This window comes from Oryza glaberrima, chromosome 3, assembly GCF_000147395.1.
Source record: "Oryza glaberrima chromosome 3, OglaRS2, whole genome shotgun sequence".
Classification (NCBI taxonomy): Eukaryota; Viridiplantae; Streptophyta; class Magnoliopsida; order Poales; family Poaceae; genus Oryza; species Oryza glaberrima.
In genome coordinates this window covers 11,232,679-11,252,744 of record NC_068328.1, presented here as the reverse complement: position 1 = coordinate 11,252,744, position 20,066 = coordinate 11,232,679, and the positions used below count along the sequence as shown (strand labels likewise).

At 45.9% G+C, this 20,066-nt stretch overlaps 2 protein-coding genes across 2 annotated transcripts; one reads left to right on the top strand and one right to left on the bottom strand.

Annotated features, from left to right (window-relative positions):
* The first annotated feature begins 472 nt into the window (after nucleotides 1-472).
* On the top strand, nucleotides 473-3,694 carry LOC127765348 (putative disease resistance RPP13-like protein 1). Its single transcript, XM_052290220.1, has 5 exons — nucleotides 473-2,056; nucleotides 2,354-2,409; nucleotides 2,518-2,725; nucleotides 3,008-3,101; nucleotides 3,264-3,694. The coding sequence occupies exons 1-5, from the start codon at nucleotides 473-475 to the stop codon at nucleotides 3,692-3,694; spliced, it is 2,373 nt and encodes a 790-aa protein (XP_052146180.1).
* Nucleotides 3,695-12,902: 9,208 nt separating this feature from the next.
* Nucleotides 12,903-16,980, bottom strand: LOC127766167 (protein ETHYLENE-INSENSITIVE 3-like 1a). The gene is made up of 2 exons (XM_052291236.1): nucleotides 16,702-16,980; nucleotides 12,903-15,177 (listed from the first exon to the last, which is right to left on the bottom strand). Exon 2 carries the CDS (start codon nucleotides 15,093-15,095, stop codon nucleotides 13,170-13,172), a length of 1,926 nt encoding a protein of 641 aa, XP_052147196.1. The 5' UTR covers nucleotides 15,096-15,177; nucleotides 16,702-16,980; the 3' UTR covers nucleotides 12,903-13,169.
* Between the last annotated feature and the right edge of the window lie 3,086 nt (nucleotides 16,981-20,066).

The following is a 20,066-nucleotide window of genomic DNA, read 5'->3' as shown; positions in this document are numbered from 1 at the left end:
CTCGCCGTAATCAGGCAAACGATCCTACTCCTCCTCCTCCTATGCATTCCCTTCTTGTGCTCGGCTCCGATCTCCTGCTCCACTCTCTGATTGCTGTAGAAATCACCACTCGTCTTTGCACGCCATGTGTTCGTTCGTTTGCCTGTGAGAAGCATTACCACCATACTTGCCAGGAAGCTTCTTCGCACGCCATGTGTTCGTTCGTTTGCCTGTGAGAAGCATCGCCACCGTACTTGCCAAGAAGCTTCACCGAGCTGCTTGCTACTACCTCTGCAAGATCCCTGCTTTTACCTCTGGCACGGCAGCTTAGTAGTAGTAGTCTCTCTGTAACTTCCCATCCAATTCCGAGCGGATAATCAGCTCAGCCCGCTACAAGAACCCGTTGAGGGGTTGAGCCAAGCAGCAATTGTCTCCTTCACCAGTTCCAGCCCCGAGTCTTTGAGTCAACGCCTCCGCATTCTTGGCTTCCGCCATGGGTTGGCTCCAGCAGCTCAAACCTCTGTCCGACGTCGCCGACAAGATCGGGGGTTTCCTCTTCAACCTCGCATGGTCCAAGGGGACCCGCCTGTGGAACGTCGAGGAGGAGGCCGAGAAGCTGCGGCGCACCGAGAAGCGCATCCGCGCGCTGCTCAGGGACGCCGAGGAGCGCCGCTACATCGACGACGAATCCGTCAAGCTCTGGCTCCTGGAGCTCAAGTCCGTCGCCTACGACGCCGAGACACTGCTCGACCGCCTGACCACCTTCACCGCCGTGGCCAGGCTGGAAAGCGCGGAGCCATCGCGGAAGCGGAAGCGCTCCTGGCTCAATTTGCAGCTCGGTCCCCGGCAGCGGTGGGGGCTGGACGCGAAGATCACCGAGATCAACGAACGGCTCGACGAGATCGCTAGGGGCCGCAAGAGGTTCAAGTTCCAGCCCGGGGATGCGGCGAGGAGGGCGCAGCCAGGACAGCGGCCGCGGTTTGTTGAAGTTGCGGCTTGCCATGATGAAAGCTCTCAGATTTTCGGTCGTGCCAAGGAGAAGGAGGAGGTTGTACAAGCACTTTTGTCGGATCACACCATCCCCCTGCCGGTGATCTCCATTTATGGCGCGGCAGGAATTGGGAAGACGACGTTGGCACGCTTGGTGTACAACAATGCTGAGGTACAGAGTTCTTTTCCAACTAGAATCTGGGTTTGTTTGTCTGACAAATGTGATGTGACAAAGGCTACAAAGATGATCATGGAAGCTATCACCAAAGTAAAATGTGATGCATTGAGCTTGGACATATTGCAGCAGCAGCTTCAGGAGCACCTGAGCACTACCAAGTTTTTACTGGTGATTGATAATCTCTGGGCTGAGGATTATAACTTCTGGGAACTGCTGCGGTGCCCATTGCTTGCTGGGGAAAAGGGAAGTAAGGTTTTAATAACAACTCGGAATGAAAGAGTTTGGAGGAGGACGACGTCTACAATCCTCCCTGTACATTTGAAGGGTTTGGATGATGAAGAATGCTGGCTTCTCCTAAAAAAGTATGCGTTCTTGCATGGGCAAGGTAGGGAGAATGATGCCTTGTCAAAAACTGGGAGGATGATTGCAGCGGACTGTCGAGGTTCCCCATTAGCAGCCAAATCACTCGGGATGCTTTTGTCTGATACTAATGGAGAGGAAGAAGAATGGCTCAATATATCAAACCAAATGCGGATTCTTAATGAAGACAACAACAGGATCTTGCCAAGTTTGCAGATAAGCTATCATCACTTGCCATATCATCTGAAGCAGTTGTTTACCCTTTGTTGCTTGTTTCCTGTTGGGCATGAATTTGAGAAGGATGAGGTGATCAGATTGTGGATTGCAGAAGGCCTGATTCAGTGCAATGCTAGGAGGCGTTTGGAGGCAGAAGCAGGAAGATTTTTTGATGAGCTTCTGTGGAGATCATTCTTTGAAACCTCTGGCAGTTCAACAAATCAAAGATACAGGGTGCCAAGCCTCATGAATGAGCTTGCATCGCTTGTTTCAAAATCTGAATGTTTGTGTATTGAGCCTGGTAACTTACAGGGTGGCATAAACCGTGACCTGGTCCGATATGTATCTATCCTGTGTCAAAAGGATGAACTCCCGGAGCTGACTATGATCTGCAACTATGAAAACATAAGAATATTGAAACTGTCTACTGAAGTAAGGATTTCTCTAAAATGTGTTCCCTCAGAGCTTTTCCACAAGTTAAGTTGTTTACGGACACTGGAAATGAGTAACAGTGAACTAGAGGAGTTGCCAGAGTCAGTTGGATGCTTGACACACCTTAGATACATTGGCCTACGCAAAACACTTATTAAAAGGCTTCCTGACTCAGTTAGCACCTTGTTCAACCTGCAGACTCTAGATCTCAGGGAATGCTACCGTCTTACTGAGTTACCTGAAGAGCTAAGTCGGTTAGTTAATTTACGTCACCTTGACTTGCACCTTGAATGGGATAGAATGGTACCAATACCAATGCCAAGAGGGATTGACAAGTTAACTTCCCTTCAAACACTTTCCAGATTTACTGTGACTGCTGATGCTGAGGGCTACTGCAACATGAAGGAATTGAAGGACATCAATATACGTGGTGAACTTTGCCTGCTGAAATTGGAATCTGCCACCCATGAGAATGCGGGGGAATCCAAGTTGAGTGAGAAGCAATATGTTGAAAATCTGATGCTGCAATGGAGTTACAATAATAATCAAGCAGTAGATGAAAGCATGCGGGTTATAGAATCACTCCGTCCTCATTCTAAGCTGAGGAGCCTATGGGTTGATTGGTACCCTGGGGAAAATTTTCCTGGATGGATGGGGGAAAGTTCTTTCACCTATCTTGAAAATCTGAGGATTTGTGACTGCAGAAATTCCCGGCTTCTTCCGTCTTTTGGAGAACTGCCAAAGCTAAAAAAATTGCATCTTGGAGGCATGCATAGCCTACAAAGCATGGGCACTCTTTTGGGTTTTCCATCTCTAGAGGTTTTGACTTTATGGGACATGCCTAATCTTCAGACATGGTGCGACTCGGAGGAAGCAGAACTTCCTAAGCTCAAGGAGCTTTATATAAGCCATTGCCCAAGATTGCAAAATGTGACAAATCTTCCTCGTGAGCTTGCTAAGCTGGAGATAAATAACTGTGGCATGTTGTGTTCTCTTCCTGGGCTTCAACACCTTCATGATCTAGTCGTTCGTAGAGGCAATGATCAACTAATCGGATGGATCAGCGAGCTGATGTCTCTGACTTCACTAACGCTGATGCATTCTACAGAAACGATGGATATACAGCAGTTACAACAGTTGAGTGCGTTGAAGAGATTAAAGATTGGAGGATTTAAACAGCTTTCCTCAGTGTCTGATAATAGCGGCATGGAGGCACTCTCTTCCCTTGAGTTCCTTGAGATATCATCCTGCACAGAACTCCAGCGATTTTCTGTTGTGGGCTTGCAATCACTGAAGGATTTCAAGCTTCGCCATTGCACCAAGCTGGAAGCTCTGCCAACAGGTTTGGGCAACTTGGGATCTCTTAGATGTGTTGAAATTCACGACATTCCTAACTTGAGAATAGACAATACTGGCACGGTATTGCCTGATAGTGTCTCCTATCTGACATTAAGTGGATGTCCGGATCTGGAGAGTTGGTGCAGGAACACGGGCGCCCAGAGAGTAAAGAAAATCCCTAATGTAAAGATTGGATTCTAATCGTTGCTGGAGTACCTTGTAAATCAGGACACTGTGGATGGGAGTCGTCCAAGTCTATTCTTCATTTGTGCATGTGCTCCCTCCTTGCGTAACATGTGTTCTCTATTTCATTTTTAACTTGTGAGAGTTAATTTTTTTTTGCCTTATTTCCTTTTGGAAGCTATGTCATTGTTGATCTGTTAATCTGTTTGAAATGTATTTGTGAAATTTGGTGTTACCAGCTTTGTTCTTGGGAAAATTTGAGCAACCTCGGTCCTCAAATGTGTATGGTTTGTTCAATTGTTTTGACGTTAATAAGTCGTTAATTTTATCTGATATATCTGTTTTAGCTCGTCAATGTAATTCATTTCAACAAGATAGATCTTTTTCCCCATTTGACTTGTTTTCAGAATAATTTTGTGACAGGACAACAAAAATGAACAAGAGCTAATTAATGTCTTAAATCTGAAAGCAATCATTTAATTAGCGATACATACGTAGACACTCAATGATCCAACTGCAAAGTTTTTTCAATTACAAGACTACAGGCCTAAGCACAATTGGATCATTGAGTCGTCTCTCCAAATATATTTTAAGGAGAAATCATATATTTTAATTACGATACATACGTAGGCACTCATCAATGATCCAACTGCAAAAAAAATTTTCAGTTACAAGACTACTGGCCTAAGCACAATTGGATCATTGAGACGTCTCTCCAAATACTCCCTCCTTCCCAAATTAATTATCATGTAATAGAATATAAAATTTTTCAAATTAATCATCATATAACTGCATGGACACAGATTTCATCGGAATACAATTAATACAGCATGAGAGAATGTGTGCATATTTTTTCAGTTACAAGACTACGGGCCTAAGCACAATTGGATCATTGAGACGTTTCTCCAAATACTCTCTCCTTCCCAAATTGATTATCATGTAATAGAATCCAAAATTTCTCAAATTGATCATCATATAACTGCATGGATACAGATTTCATCGGAATACAATTAATACAGCATGAGAGAATGTGTGCATGGAATACAATTAATACAACATAAGAGCAAGTATAATAGTAGGCTATAAACCGGCTAAATGCTGAGGTGGAGGAGAGAAGAGAGGAGAGAGAGGAGAAGCGGGCTGTAAACTTACAGCCGGTTTGGACACAAGAACCAAGAAACTCTATGAGAGAGACAAGTGGGCCCTATATTAATTGTAAAGAACTAACTATTATATGGTAGACTAAGAGAAGACTATAAAGAACCTTATAGCCAACAGGTCGGCTGTATTATTATCCTTGCTCTAAGAGAATGTGTGCATGTTAGGGTGTTAATCGAGGCATGCATTGCGGGAGATACAATTAATGCAGCATGAGAGAATGTGTGCATGCATTGTGGGAGATACAATTAATGCAGCATGAAAGAATGTGTGTATGTTAGGGTGTAATTGGCATAGGGTTTTAATCAAGGCATGCATTGTAGGAGAATGTGTGTATGGTGTCTTATTGATGTGATTTAAATTATCCTTGGTCCTTTTGTCTCTTTCAAAAAAAAATATCCTTGGTCTTAGTGCATAAATATATATGATGATCAATTTGGGAATGATGGAGTATAGTTTAAGAAGAAATTATACTACTCCCTCCGGATTTATTTTAATTGACGTTTTGGACAATGGCACGGTCTACAAGATACATTTTTGACCTTATTTTTCTATTATAATATATATAATAAATAAATGCATGTTTACTTTTATTATAGTATTTTAAAAGACAAATCTATATATGTTGTTCCAGTTCCTTTAAACTGAATACTTTTAAAGTTATTGATAGTCTAAGTTATAAAAGTTTGACATCAACCTTGTCCAAAAGGTCAATTAATATGGAACCGGAGGAAGTATATTTTAAGAACAAATTATGACCGTGTTAGGATTGAACACGGGACCTCGGAGTTTAAACCATACATCCCTTGCCACACTATGCATCTCAATGCTTGCCGTACAGGATGAAACTATACAAGTTTGTTGCATCTAAGCACTCCACAGACTATAGAATCTAAGAACTAGAACAGTACAAGTTGTTCTCCAAACAGATTTGTAACGCAGCAGCAGTAATCAACAAGTTCCTCTCTGAACATGATACAAACGCAGGACTCCAGAAGCCGTAATCGTCACCAAGGTGGAGACGCAAAAGAACGTTGTCCATCCAGATCACTACCAGAGACGGAGAACCGATCCTTCCGCATGGACCACACCACCCAAACCTTTGGGCTGATCTAAATCAGGCACCGCCTTCCGCCGGCCATCTCCGATGACGCCGACGGACGGCGTCGTCGGCTTCTTATTGCTCCACCCAATCCCACTGATCCTGTCCATGCACGGGCAGATGCTCACGATGCCGCCATGCTCAGACGAGTCATCGTCAGTGCTGCACTCCAACGATGCCTTCTTGCTCCCGAGATCAGTCTCCAGGCATGGACAGGTCCTCTCGACGACGCCGAACTCAGCGCTCCGGTCGCGTCGCAGCAGCAATGTCGGGCACGCGAATGTGTCAACCAAGTCGGGGCCGAGGACCTGCACGCCGCCGTCGGCGACCCCAGGCACGAACGGCAGACGGCCGTGCTCCATCGATCGATCAGCTCGTATGACCTCTCTTGCTTCCTTCGATCGATGGGAACGGGATCGCGGGCAGGGCGAAACGTGCACTGGAGCACAAGCTGCTGGATCGGGGAGACGACCGAATCGAGAGCTCGTAACGAGACGATGCGAGAACGCAGTGGTTCGCCTGAACATATAGCGCGGGAGAACTAGAAGTCAGAAGTGTTTCTCCTGTACGGAATTGGACTCCGCAGCACACGAAATTCGAGTCGGACAGGGTGCGTGACCGTGCATAGTCTATGGGCCGAACTGACCATGGTCGATGTGCTTCGATATTTCACCTCCAGTAGCTACTTCAGAGTTCTTACTCTCTTTTTTTTAATAATGGAATAGAATCTTGGCCTTTGTTTAAAAAGCTAGAACCAATTATCTCTATCTCTATCTCTTCTCTTTCTCTACTATTATAAAAACTGCAAATATTTTAGCTGGTATTTTGGTATATCATCCGTATTTGATTAGTTTTTTAAGTTTGTTCACTTTTAGAAATACATATCCGTATTTGAGTCGGATTTTAAGTTCGTTTGCTTTTGGAAATATAAAAGGAGTCGTATAAGAAATATCTTTAAAAAAACTCGCATGCTAACTTGAGATGAAAGTCGTACTCTTAATTGTAGTTCATGATTTTCTAAAAAAAATATCCAAGCGAATTTCATCTTAGCTAAACCGTATAATAATAATAAGATTAAAATAACATTCACCCGTTACAACGCACGGACATTTTTTCTAGTAAAAAAAAGTTCAAAAACGCAAGCACACCCCCAACAAGTCATGAATAACATGACTAAAAAGACTTCAGAGTTGTTATTGGGAATAAGTTCACTTTAGGCCTCATAAATTGTCACTGTTTGAATTTTATCCCTGAACCACAATAATAGATATGACAAGTCTCTCAACTCTTAAAACCAGTACAAATAAGGTCCCGAGGCGGTTTAGATGACTATTTCTGGTGACGTGGCACTTAAAGTTAGGAAAAACATTAAACCCACATGCTAGTGAGTGTTTAGTTCAAAATTAAAAAAAAATTACAGTGGGACCCACGTCATCCCTCGTCTCTCTCTTTCCCTTCTCCATCCGGACCATTTCTTCAAGAAAATTCAATACATAGTATAGAAAAAAAAAGGTGGTACCAAAAAATGACACAAAATTTTCCCCTTGTGTGGCACGCCTGTTGGAGGTACGGCTAATGCGGCGACGCGGCGTAGCAGTTAAGGCATGGTCCGGTTGCGCGCAACGCTGCTGCCATGACTAAGGCCAGCACTGCAGCCAGCGTGTGAGGCGCACAACACAACACAACAGCGGTGAGGCGCGTGGCGACCGACATGGCTTCTAGTCACAACATTCGATGTGGCTGCTCATCATGGTGGGTGCATAGCTTCCAGGCAGTTTGCGGCGTGTAGCCTAGTCATCGGCTACACCTCGTCCTCATCTGCTGCCATCGCTGTCGGCCACCCTGCCGCCACTGCCACGGCCTCCGCTTCTTCGGCTATCTCACCCACCCACTCATCCTCACCGTTCATTAGGATCAAGCCGAGCCAAATAGCCGAGGAGTCTGAATTCATCTCATCCCTCCTCCTTCCTCCTCCGTCTGAGGCACGTTTCTTCAACGACTGCTGCCTCACCCTCGCAGGTGCGTCCTCGACAAGAAGCAGGCCGCTGCTCCGATTCGGTAGCCGTCCCCAAGCCCCATCTCCGCCACCCTTCCCTAGGCTCCATCTCCGTTGTCCGTGAGCTAGAGCTTGAGCTGTTGTTGAGCCTTGGTGCTACCTCCACGAGACCAGTGTTTCGCCGCATCGGCTTCTACCAACGGCTTGGGAAGAAGCGGTTGCGTGGCAGCCTTGCAGTCGATGACATCGACCACAACGACAGCACCACCGTCTGCAGCTGGAAGTCGGCGGGATGGCGCAATGGGACCGGGGCCACGAGGAGGAAGCAGACGGCGGCGGCGAGGGCGCCATCTCTACATGCGCTGATGACCATGAGGAAAGGGAGAGAGGAGGGGAAAGAGGGGGTTGATGATGTGGGTCCCAATATTATTTTTTATTTTTCACTGGACACTCACTAGCACGTAGGTCCTACTATTCTATTTTTTCTGACTTTAAGTACAACGTCTATATGTCACGTAGGTGCCATATCAGCCGAAACCACCATCCAAACTATCTCAGGATCTTATTTACACTGGTTTTGGCTGTTAAGGGACGTGTTATACCTGGTATTGCGGTTCACGTAAGAAATTTTAGATTCAATTACAAATTGAGGGATCTAAGTTGAACTTATTCCTTCTTACTATAACAGCAAGAAACCCATAAAGCATAGAAGGACCAGGTGATACGTAAGCCCATGTATAACAAAAACTGAATTCCTAACTGCAAACAATAAAGTTCAACAATAAAACCTGAATTCCTCATTGCGATAGCAACATTGACAACACGTACGGCCCATCAGCCGAAATCTGGGTGCACTGCACCAAGACGTCAGCTATCACTCTCAAACCACCAAAGTATGCACATGCGAATCTTTGCTCCTAACAAAAAACAGGAGATTAATAGGCCGGTTTACATTACTACTGCATATATCTCCACTTGCCATGTAAATTTCGTTGTCATGATGTGACGCAGGCTGCAACTCGCAACTCAATTTGCCCTGGTGGTTACCGCCACTAAGGGAGAAAGCCGATGCGTCATGCACTAGTTGCACCGGCAACCTGCTTGCTAGTGGCCATCTCCAACTTGCAGATGGCAATTAAACCCTATGCACAAAATCTGAGTAGTAAAACCCTGTACATGCATATATGCATCAGGGGAAGCAGCATATAGGTACTTGCTGTAACCTGTCACGCTCTTCGTCAAGTGGCGCGAAAACAAGTTGGACACTTGGACAAGAACTGTTCTCTAGTCTCTATTTTGGCCGTTTTTCTACGGGAATGCACGGCGCATTGGTGCAGCGGAGAAGAAATGTGCAGCGATTCAGAGCCTTTTTATTTGTAGGGAAAACACAAAGAATGTATTGGACTTTAACCCTATTGAATTTTTTTCTAAAAATGCCTGTGAAACAAAGGGTTTGATCCTATCCTTTCCCTTTGAAAATTCGTATGGAATAGATTTCTCAATAGATAATTCTATAAATATTTTAGGGAAAAGTAAGCATAAGGTTATACCGTAAGTTTTCTTCTTTTTATGACTCTAACTTCCTATGTTTCTCCTATTCGTCAAACAAACAACAATTTTAATTTATGTAGGAATTTAATGAGCATATGCTATTTTATTTTTACCTTTTTCTTTCTATTCATGTGTTTTCACTGTCGTGCATTTTTAAGTGGCAGTACTAGAAGTACTAGTACTGTTACTGTACTCCAGTTCTGTTCCTATCCTTTTTTTTTTCTTTTTGCAGGGAAGTTCTGTTCCTACCTGACGAAAGAGTTGAAGCTGTCAGAGAGAAGCGGCATGCAGGAACAGATTTTACCGGTGCACTGTACCACTGTGCACAGCACAGTCACACAACCTGTGACCTGCCCAGCAGCAGCCAGTACTACTAGGGGTCTAGGAGGACGCATATCGGCATATGGGGAGGTAGGCTAGCTAGGCCTAGGAGTGGTTTGGCCCAACTTGGTAGGCACCAGACCACCAGTCAAGTCAGGGGAATCCAGATGCCTGCCTGCCCGTTATCATCATGGGGCGCGCGCCCCCGAGAGCGCGCGCACACGGCGAGTGCGCGCCACGGAATATGCTGCCTCCGCGCGCAACGCGACTTGGTCCATCCATCCTTTGCTTCCCCACCGAGTCATCGGTCGCCCACCAACGCTGCGCCCACCCACCAAACCTTTCCCTGCGCTGATCGGACGGTCCCCAGCCGATCCGATCCCCGGATCACCGATCCGGCGACATGCCTCCCCTCCATCATCCGCCGATCGATACACGCGCCACCGAACGGCAGGTGAAAGATTTACGCACGCCGCCCGCCCAACAGCCAAACGGTAGCAGTACACGATCATCCCGTCTGATGCGCGCGTGCGCCCCACCACCTCCTCCTCCTCGATAGATCGATCGGTCGTCCGTGTCCCCACTCCGCTCATCACCGAGAGGCGACTGCATTGATGATCGATCGTAGCCAGCGACGAGACGACGGGGCTAGCGCGGCGCTGTGTCGATCCAGCCAGGCTGGGTCGCGCCGCACCACGTACGTACGGGCTCTCTCGTCAAACGCGTTTGATCGATCCGTCCCCCCGCTAAGCCGCCGTACCCCCCTGTTGCTTTCGGGCAAGGCAGGCGGGCGCGAGCGGCGGCAGCCGGGCACCACCTGCCAACCTGTGTGCATGCATGCGCCCCAGCTGCACGGGGGCTTGAAACCGAATCGCGTCGCGTCTTCTTCTCACTCGCATTACCTCATCAGCCGCGCGCTCTGCAGGCGTCAATCCGGCACGCCACATCGTCCGTCAGCGCGGTTCAGCTAGCAAACCAATGGCGCGTACGTGCACGCACGCACGCACGCGCACGTAGAGAGAGGATCCAGGAGGTGCATGCACGGGCTAATTCGCTCCAGTAGCTGACGCTTTTGTTAGGCCGGTGATGACCTGATGACGAGGAGAAGAAGATCGATCGAACTAATTTTGATTAGGCAACGAACTAATTTTGAGATTGATTATTGCGGGGTAATTCGATCTCGCGCGCCACACGTTTTCCGTTTTGTTTATGCGCAGTTGATACTGTCCTTTTGCTCCACCTCTTTTGGTCATTTTATTAGTGCCCTCTTGACGCTAAACAATGATTAGGGGTTGCTTTCTCATCTCTGTTTCGTTTTTAAGCTCATAGGGCTTGTGGCCGGTCCAAACGACTCGACCAATAAACAACATCCTATACAAGCCCAAATAAAGAATGGAAGGGTCCTAAGCACGTGTTAGCACGCCCGTGTTGCGGAATAAGTAGTGATTAACTTTAGTGAGTTGTTCTCTAATCTCGTCATCAAACTTAAAAATTGTCTATATAAAATGTCTTTTTAGGTTAATTATAGAGTTTAAGCTTTTGGGGGCAATTTTAGGTCAACAATAAGCTATTAATGGATTGATTTTTCAAGGTCGTTACAATTGAACTTCGACCATCATTCTCTTCCATTTCGAATATGCTATGAACGACAACTATGAAACTAGAATCTTGTACATGGAAGTATTTTCAAACATGTCAATACTATTTTAACGGCAGTAAATATGGATGCTTCCAGACTGACTATTCTAAAATCGCAAAGTTTAAATTTAGAACACATCACGCACTTCTCATATTTATCCACAGATCAGGATGCCTCAAGAATGCCCCAAAGGCAAATTGACCATTTCAAGTCACATTAGCCATTTCCTTTTCTTATATTATCTTGCATGGAACTCTTTGCATAAAACTATTATAAGGGGTTACTTAGGGCAGATTAAGCAGATCTCGAGAAGGATTTGTAGCCGACAGAGCCCTGATTTGGTGGCCTCACAAGGCCTAATCCTTACTACCTTTCAACTGACTCAACTGTTCACCTTTCCCTAGAGTTTCTCCATCCCCAAACTCCCCAACGTTTTTCACCCCAAGTTACCCCAAGATTTGTCTTCCAAGGGAGAAGAAGAGAAGAAAATGGTCCCAGTAGATGAGGCTTTTCTTGTGGCCAAGCGACTGGATCCGTTGCCACGTTAACTCGGCAAGTGCTGTCGACTAAGCTGTCCCTGTCCCTGATCTCTATCTCTCTATCTATCTATCCCCATGATAGGGGGCGTCCCTGTTAGCATGTGAGGAGGGGTCACAAGTGACAAGTCCCACCACCTTCACAGGCTAAGGGATAAGATGAGGACGGATGATAAGTGCCACCTTGCAAGCAATAAAGGGCCATGGGAGATATGGAGATGGAGGAGAGATGGGGTTCTTTGGAGTTGTGATCAAACAAGGGACCATCCATCAATCCATCCGAAATTCATCTTCTTCCCTTTTTAAGATAAGCCATCAAGGGAAGCTTAGCTTTGGACTGCCTAACTTTTCTTAGGGTTGCAGCTTTGCATTGACCCGGCTTTACGAAAAGCTGAGACTATCAAATCCTACCTTTCCAAGCATCTTTGATGTGAAAGACATTGAGATCATTGACGGGAAACAAGAGAAGCAACTCGAACAGGATATGTCTTTTTTACCACCAATGAGGGAATGGAGATGGGATCTTGGGTTAGTGCCACTGGCAAAGTGGCAACATCAATATCGAAGTGAATTGGAGTCCAGGTAAATTGAACATTTCTTCTGATGAACTGGCAGAAACAAATGTCTAGTTACCATCTTGACAAAATTTCCAGGCATGAAAGATACAGCGGGAGGAAAATTTTCCACAGGTTAGGTTGATATTTAACCCCAACTGGAAATTGACATCTATAGAGGAAGACGGCCAAATGTACCGCAGCAATCAAACATGAAGCATGTATAGGCAAAACATGAACATCAGTAGAAGGCTTACCAGGTAGAAGTAGAGCCGTAGAGTTACTCAAGAGAGCACTTCATACATTCACCGGATGATAAAGATACAAACCACATACCCAAACAAGCACAGGTGACTTAACAACCAGACATATGAACAGCATTTAACTAACAAATTAAACTAGAAATAACATTAAGTTTCCATAGGAGGTTTACTGGCTGGACGGACATACATGTATAAACCAGTTCCAAGTTCCAGCCATTTTGCAACTAATGCAAAACCTATATGAGAAAGACCTATAGAATTACCGGGTTCACAGGAGACGCTTCCACCATGGAAGCAGAGGGATGACCATGGTGAACTTTAAAAGCTTAAGGTGCTCTTTCTTTAAACGCTACAAGTTTATTCTTCAGTACTCTCAGTAGTACCAATTCGAGCCGTCATTCTTCTGCTGGCCCTGCATTGCGCCAGGGTATTCGACGGCACCTGACATGTTGAAACCAGAGCCGAACCTGAACTCCGATGCGCCATTGATGTCGCCCATCTGGTTACCGAATGGAGTATCGTCGCGGATGAAGAACTGCTGCTGTGCCGGGGTGGTCTGCTGCGGTTGCTGCATCATGCCATTGACATCTTCGAACACACCTCCGTTGCTGCCGCTGATGCCACTTCCCTGTCCAAAAAAGCCTTCTTCAATCTGTATCCTTGGGTTGACTGCATTAGGCCTCTCCATGATCGTGGCATTGTCATTGCTAAGGTTCTTGTTGGCCACGAAGTTGTTGTCGTACATGTTCATCAGCTCTGTAATTGACCTCTGGCCATCCATGGGCAGGCCGAAATCCAGATTGTTCAGAGCCTGGTTCGGCGTGTTGTAGGTTGCCGGGAAGATGGCCGGTGGCGATGGCTTGTTCTCCGTGCTCTGCTGGAGTGGATCATTGTACTTGCAAGTGTATTGGTGGCTGTTGCGCGCGTTCCGGTCAAGGAACCCGTATCCATAGTCGCTATGCGGGCACTGGACATTGTTGCAGGTGTAGACACGGTTGTTCAGCATCAGCTCAGGCTCCGCGCCAGACGCGCTCCTCTTCTGGATGAACTCGACATCGGTGGCCTCCTCCTTCATGGACGCCGGCATGAGGAACTTGTCGTTCAGCATAGCCGCGCCGAGGTTGAACGCGGTCGGGTCGGCGACAACAACAGCCTTCTGGTTGCCGGCCTCGTCGCCCTTGCAGTCGTCGACGACGTCGACGTCGTACTCACTTGAGCTGGCGTTGAACGATATGGCGCTGGTGATGCCGCCGGTAGGTGCCGGAGGGCGGGCACCGGGGTTCAGCTTCAGGTACAGCTCCTCTTCCTGCTTGACGACGGCCAGCCAGGTGGAGATCTCCTTGGCGGTCATCTTGTCCTGGAGGCACTTGGACTGCCGGACCAGCCGGCGGATCTTCTCGATGTCCGGCGACATGTGCTTGATGACAGCGGTGAGCACGCTTACCTTCCAGGCCTTCTTGAGGTCATGGGGCTTCTTGTACGGAGGCGGGCCCTGGTCCTTGGGGATGCCGAGCTCCGGCCACCACTCCTCGTCGCCGGTGGGCCACCACGGCGGAGGGACGCCCTTCTCGAGCGGGTACCGCCGCTGCGGAGGGTCGCAGTGCTGCATGAGCGCCGAGAGCAGCGACCCGAGGGTGGTGTCCTGCAGCTCCTGCAGCGAGTGCGGGCTCCCGGTGCCGGAGGCGAGCTCGCTCTCGCAGCCCGGGACGGCGTTGTCGGCCTGGTACTTGGCGATGGCGGCGGGGCCGTTGCGGTCGAAGCGGACCTTCTCCTTCCACCAGCCGCGGAGGTTGTCGGAGGCGCCGCTCACCGGCTTGCCCTTCTCCGGGATGATCCCGTACACGAACCCCTGCGCGCGGCACACCTCCATCATCTTGAGCATGTACTTGAGGATGCCGTCCTGCGCGCGCGACATCTTCTTCCGCCGCGCCTGCTCCTGCGACTGCCGCGGCTTGGACGGGTCGCCCACGACGCCGCCCGCGGGGTCCTTGCCCCGGCTCAGCTGCAGCTCCTTGAGCCGCTTCAGCTTCATGCGGTCGCGCCACATGCGGCGCTCCAGCTCCTCGATGTCCTCCACGTCGTCGTCGCTGTCGTCCTCACCGGCGTCCGGGAAGCTCTCCGGCGGCGGGTCCACGAGGTCGCCCTCCCCCATCACGCACTGCTCCCCCGACGACGTCTGCGGCACGAGCGCGCCGAAGCCGAGGTTCTTGTCGCCGCCGTTCTGCTGCAGGAGATCCACGAAGTTGTGCACGCCGGGGAACATCATGCCCTGGTCCATCACCAGACCACCTCCCATCATCGCAACGCACAACCTCGAAATAATTCGCTCACAGGTAGACGACGACTCTTCTTGTACCACTTCTACTCAAGTGGTAATTCACCTGCACACAAGCAAGAGAAGAAGCTGATGTTAATTACAGAAATCAAAACCAAGTTTAAGCAACTGATTACTTCGTCTAAACGCAATAAGTGTTACTACTACCTCCTTAACTGAGAATACATGCGCAACACGACTACGGTTACCGCAGCATCCTAATGCGGCAATTACGCCATTACCAAAAATAAAGAGGCAGTACTGGTTTGTTTCCCTTCAGAAAACATTCTAAGATCTAGAAAGCCAGGAGACCAGGAGATTATCGCGCGAGTAAAATTAGGTTTGCCTATTGAAGCAAGGGCCAGAGCCTAATTTTGCATGTGTTTGGTGAAACAGAGAGGTCTTTATCTGATCAGACATATCTCCTGCAATCCTCTCACAGAGTTAAGAGCACGCAATTAACAGTCATATAGGACATGGTTATCTTTTGTTGTGACATAATCATACTACACAGCATAAAGGTATCATGATTCAGACATGATCATAAATAAAGTACTAACGGAAGAATTAGTCAAAGCCGAAGCATGAAAACATTTTGTGATGCACGGGATTAGCTGAAACGGTATTTCCATGCTGCTTTGAAACAAGTAGGGATCAAAAGAAACTTAAACATGTGAAATTTCTCCTTTTCTTATCCTTTCCGTGAAGTATTTTGAAACACATGAAACAACAAGCCTTGATCAGATCAAAGTGGGAGATGAAAAAGGAATAGAAAAGCACGGGAAAAACATTTCAGAAAAGGATATATTTTTATGGATTATTTTTTCGGTCTACCACGACCGGCATGGACTGTTGGAAACAAGAACATGTACCCATGTGCTTATCAAAAGGAATCGGAGGCCATCTAAAAGAACAGAAGAAAACAAGAGACGAAAATGGATCAAGAACACATCAAATGGAGAACAGAGGAAAACATACACCGCCTTAGAGGAAGCATCAATGATTGTTTTTGGCCATAAACTCGATGCAAAACAAGATGCTTCCTTACACCCAACCACTTTACATTTCCAGAGCAGGATTTACAACATGTGTTCCTTAAATTAGGTTAATCTCTGAGATCTAATGAACACAACAAGAGAAAACTAGTAGAAAATTTCTAAGTTTTTTTCCCTTTCTCCTTTGGCTGGCAGCAAATCGTATAATCTGAAAAAAGCTAAGCTTTGACCTCTGCCATGGATTTACTCAAGTTTGGCAGAAACAATTCTACGCACAAGAACAGAAAATCACGGAATAAAATTAGAAGGGAATAAAGGGCAACGAAGAAGTAGCCAAACAGGAATTGGCTACCGCAGGCAGCTCTAGCATCCACGAAATATCTGAAAAAGAGGACAAAAGATCTAGCCAAACAGATCACAGACCACCAACCTATCACGAACACAACCACATCCTCTCCAAGCAAAAAAAAAAAAAAAAAAAAAAAAAAAACTCGAACACAAGCAACCATCAACAGGAGGACATGGAGAACACAAGCCCACAACAGAAAGAGAAGGGGATAGCAGCAAGCAAGCAAAGGCGAGATCGAGCTCCCTACCTCTCCCTGCCGATCTCCCACTTGCTGTTTTCCCTTCCCCAAGCCCGCTAGCTGTTATTTCTCCTTTGCCATGACCTTGGAGGAGAGGGGAGAGAGAGGAGAGGAGAAAGGGAGAGAGAGAGAGAGAGCCAGGCACGAGTGGGGAAGATAAGAACAGCGGAGCCAAAGCCAGGGCCAAAGCCAAGGCGCCCAGCGCGCCGGGGGGCAAAAAAGTAATCGGCAAGTGGAGGGAAGGGTGTGCCGAAATGGGTGGTGGCTTGGGTGCAACAGCGACAGGGACCTTCTCCTCCCCCTCCCCCTTTTATAATCCCGCCCTAAAACTAGTCTTCCTCCCACGAACGAACCGCCCTGCGCCGCTGCGCTGCGGCGGCGGCGGCGGCTCGCTCCGGTAAGCCGGTAACTGCGTTGCTTTGGGAGGGTGAAAAGGTGAAACACAGGCATCTGTGCGTGACATGTGGGGTCCCAGGATCAGATAGCTAATAGCTAGGTGTACTGTGTCCAGGCCCTCCAGGGGCTGCAGGGAGGCCGGTTTACCGTTTTGCCCTCGGTAGGGTTCTGTTTAGTACTGTATGTAGTACAGTATCAGATTGGTTCTCCCTCCCGGAGGCTACATGGGGGAGAGACTGATTTTCTGCGCGCTTTTCAAGTTTTTTTATGGGAGCACGTACATCGGTAGGCATGCAAAAATAGGGCAAAACGTGTGAGTACACGTACGTGTTTGGCGGGAGTTTTTTTTAATGAGTTCTCTAAACTGTTATTGAATTTAAAATATGATTAATTAGTTTTTGGCTGGAAGCATACAAACTAGGACAAACTATCCAATGAACGTTGTCTAGTTTGAATGTGTAGGAAAATGTGATTATCCACGTTAATTTTATATGTGGCTATCTATTTAGATTTAGTTGTTATGTAAATATTAAGAAGTTTAAGAGATAATATGTAAAAATTGCAATGGGAGTATGTGTTGATGGCAGCTTCAATACCACCACCATTGAATTCTTTTTAGAGGAGTATAGATAATATCTTATTGGGAGTATATTAATCGATGTTTCAACTCGCATACATCTTGTTTCTAAAATTGTTCATTTCAATCAAAGTAAAAAAATAAGTTCGCTATACATTTATTATTGAAACGCTCAGTTAGGAAAAAACCAAACTAGACATAAATGAGTAAAACATTACGACAAGTTTTTCTTTTAATGGTATGCAAACTTAAATGTAAGCTAGATTTTGTTAATTTGTAGAATATACTACAAACTATAATTGTTTGGCCAGCAAACACTAAGTTTAGTGATCAATTTACTCAGACAATTTAATATCCTACTGTCATTGTAACATACTATACCATTTACAAAGAGAGTAAAGTACTCAAATGTTTTTTAATTCACTGCCAAACATTTCCTACTTTTTTCACATCACAAAAAATTACCTTTTGGTTTATAGCCATATTTGTGCTCCCCTCAATCTACAAAATAGAGCATCCTTCATATTGCTAGCTAAGGTGTGCTCCATTTTTATATACCATAGGCAACTTAAACATAGCAAACTTATATATACTTAAGGCTAAGTTCGGGAGAGCGGTTGGGCTAAGCTTTTTAGTGATACCTGAAATGAGATAAACCTTTGATGCATGGTTAATCGAGTATTAATTATTACAGATTTGAAAAATAGATAACTTTTATTATTTTACATGAAGCACAATGTTTAGCTGTTCGGGATGTGTCATTACAAAGAACGAGAAAGTAGTCAATCATAAAATCAGTTTAGAACTCACCACTAGAGCAAGTACTATAGACCTCAATGCTCTTGCCCCCAAGATGCCCGATCACATGAGATGGAGAAGAGAGGAGTCACCTCTTATGTATGAGGTAACATATATACACACTTCTTAGTGCAAGTTTAATAATAAAGCCAATTACTAGTAGTTCCAAAAATTAAAACATCATCTATATCCAACCTAAAAACACTCATACAGTAGTAAGCTGTAAACATATATTGCATTATTAATATCTAATCCACCCAATAGTTTATCGGAGCTCGTGGTGTAGTTGGCTACAAATCTATAGCCCGCTTTTTTTCTATCTCCTCTCCTTTTTCTTCCGCATAAATACAAATATGATGTTGCAACTTATATAGCTTGCTTACATCATCTTGTTGTACTCGCTCTTAAAGAGATGAGAAATAGACCAATAAATTGAATGAAAATAAATAAAGTAAAATTATTATAATATATTAGGACAAATGTATTAAAGATAATATGTTGTATGTGTTACCTCTTAATTAATGAGCATTAGGCAGAGTTTTCTTAGGGTGTTGGAACCCTTTTCTTTGGTACACAAAACAAACCGATGTATTAGCATGTGATTACATATGTACTAGCTAAAGAGATTTTTTAAACCAACTTTCCTATAGAATTTTTTTTGAAAAGAATATATCACTCGACTTATGAGCTGGAAAGTCTAAGAGTAAACAAATATGCAGATTTTTCGTTTGGTATTTTTTTAAAACCATAAGTCACTATTGCACTGTTAAGCCAAAGTTAGGTTGGAGGGTTTTTTTTTTTTTGCTTAATTGAGGTGAGGAATAACTCAACCTCAACCATTAAGTTTAGGTTTTCAAAGTCATCGGTCTATAAAACATATAAGAAAAAGATGAGTTAAAAGACTAAACCAATAAACCCAAGTCTAAAAAAGAGGACCTTAGCACTTCAGAAAAAAAAAATTAACATACATGTAAAAAATGAGAGAGTAAATTGCGAAAGTGTAGTTAAAAACGCACAGACTTGCTCCTAGTCCATCAAACGAACAGAACCAAATAGGTGCATGCGAGTCCTAACTCTTTCGGTTACTGCTGAGCTCAGTAGCACCTACATACAGCTAGACAATCCGCACAAGATCCAGCAGCTACAGCACAGCAAGGACAGCGCTAGCGCTAGCAGCAGCAGTGCGAGCGCTCACAGCTGCTACGGAGGGCAAAACGGTCATCGGCGAAGCCACACTTTCCTCATCAAATCCGGTTAACTTTGACGGCCTTCGATTCCGCAGCCGCCGCCGCAGCAGCGCGATCCTGAAGCACCACCACGTGCTGCCATATGGGCTTGGGCCACGTGTCCTGAACAAACCCGGGCCCACTCCCTCGGCCCTGTGTGGCTTTACACGCACGCCCACCTCACTCGGGCCCCACACAAACTCGGGTTCACACCTCCCCGGGAACGCGCGTACTACGCCTCGGTAGATTTTCTACCGCAGTAAAAGGATCCAACATTAACCACGCTAGTGTGGAGACAGAGAGTACGGTATTAATCGCACTGCAGGTAAATTATTAGAGCAAGTTTAATAGCATAGTCCACTACTAGCTCTAATTCA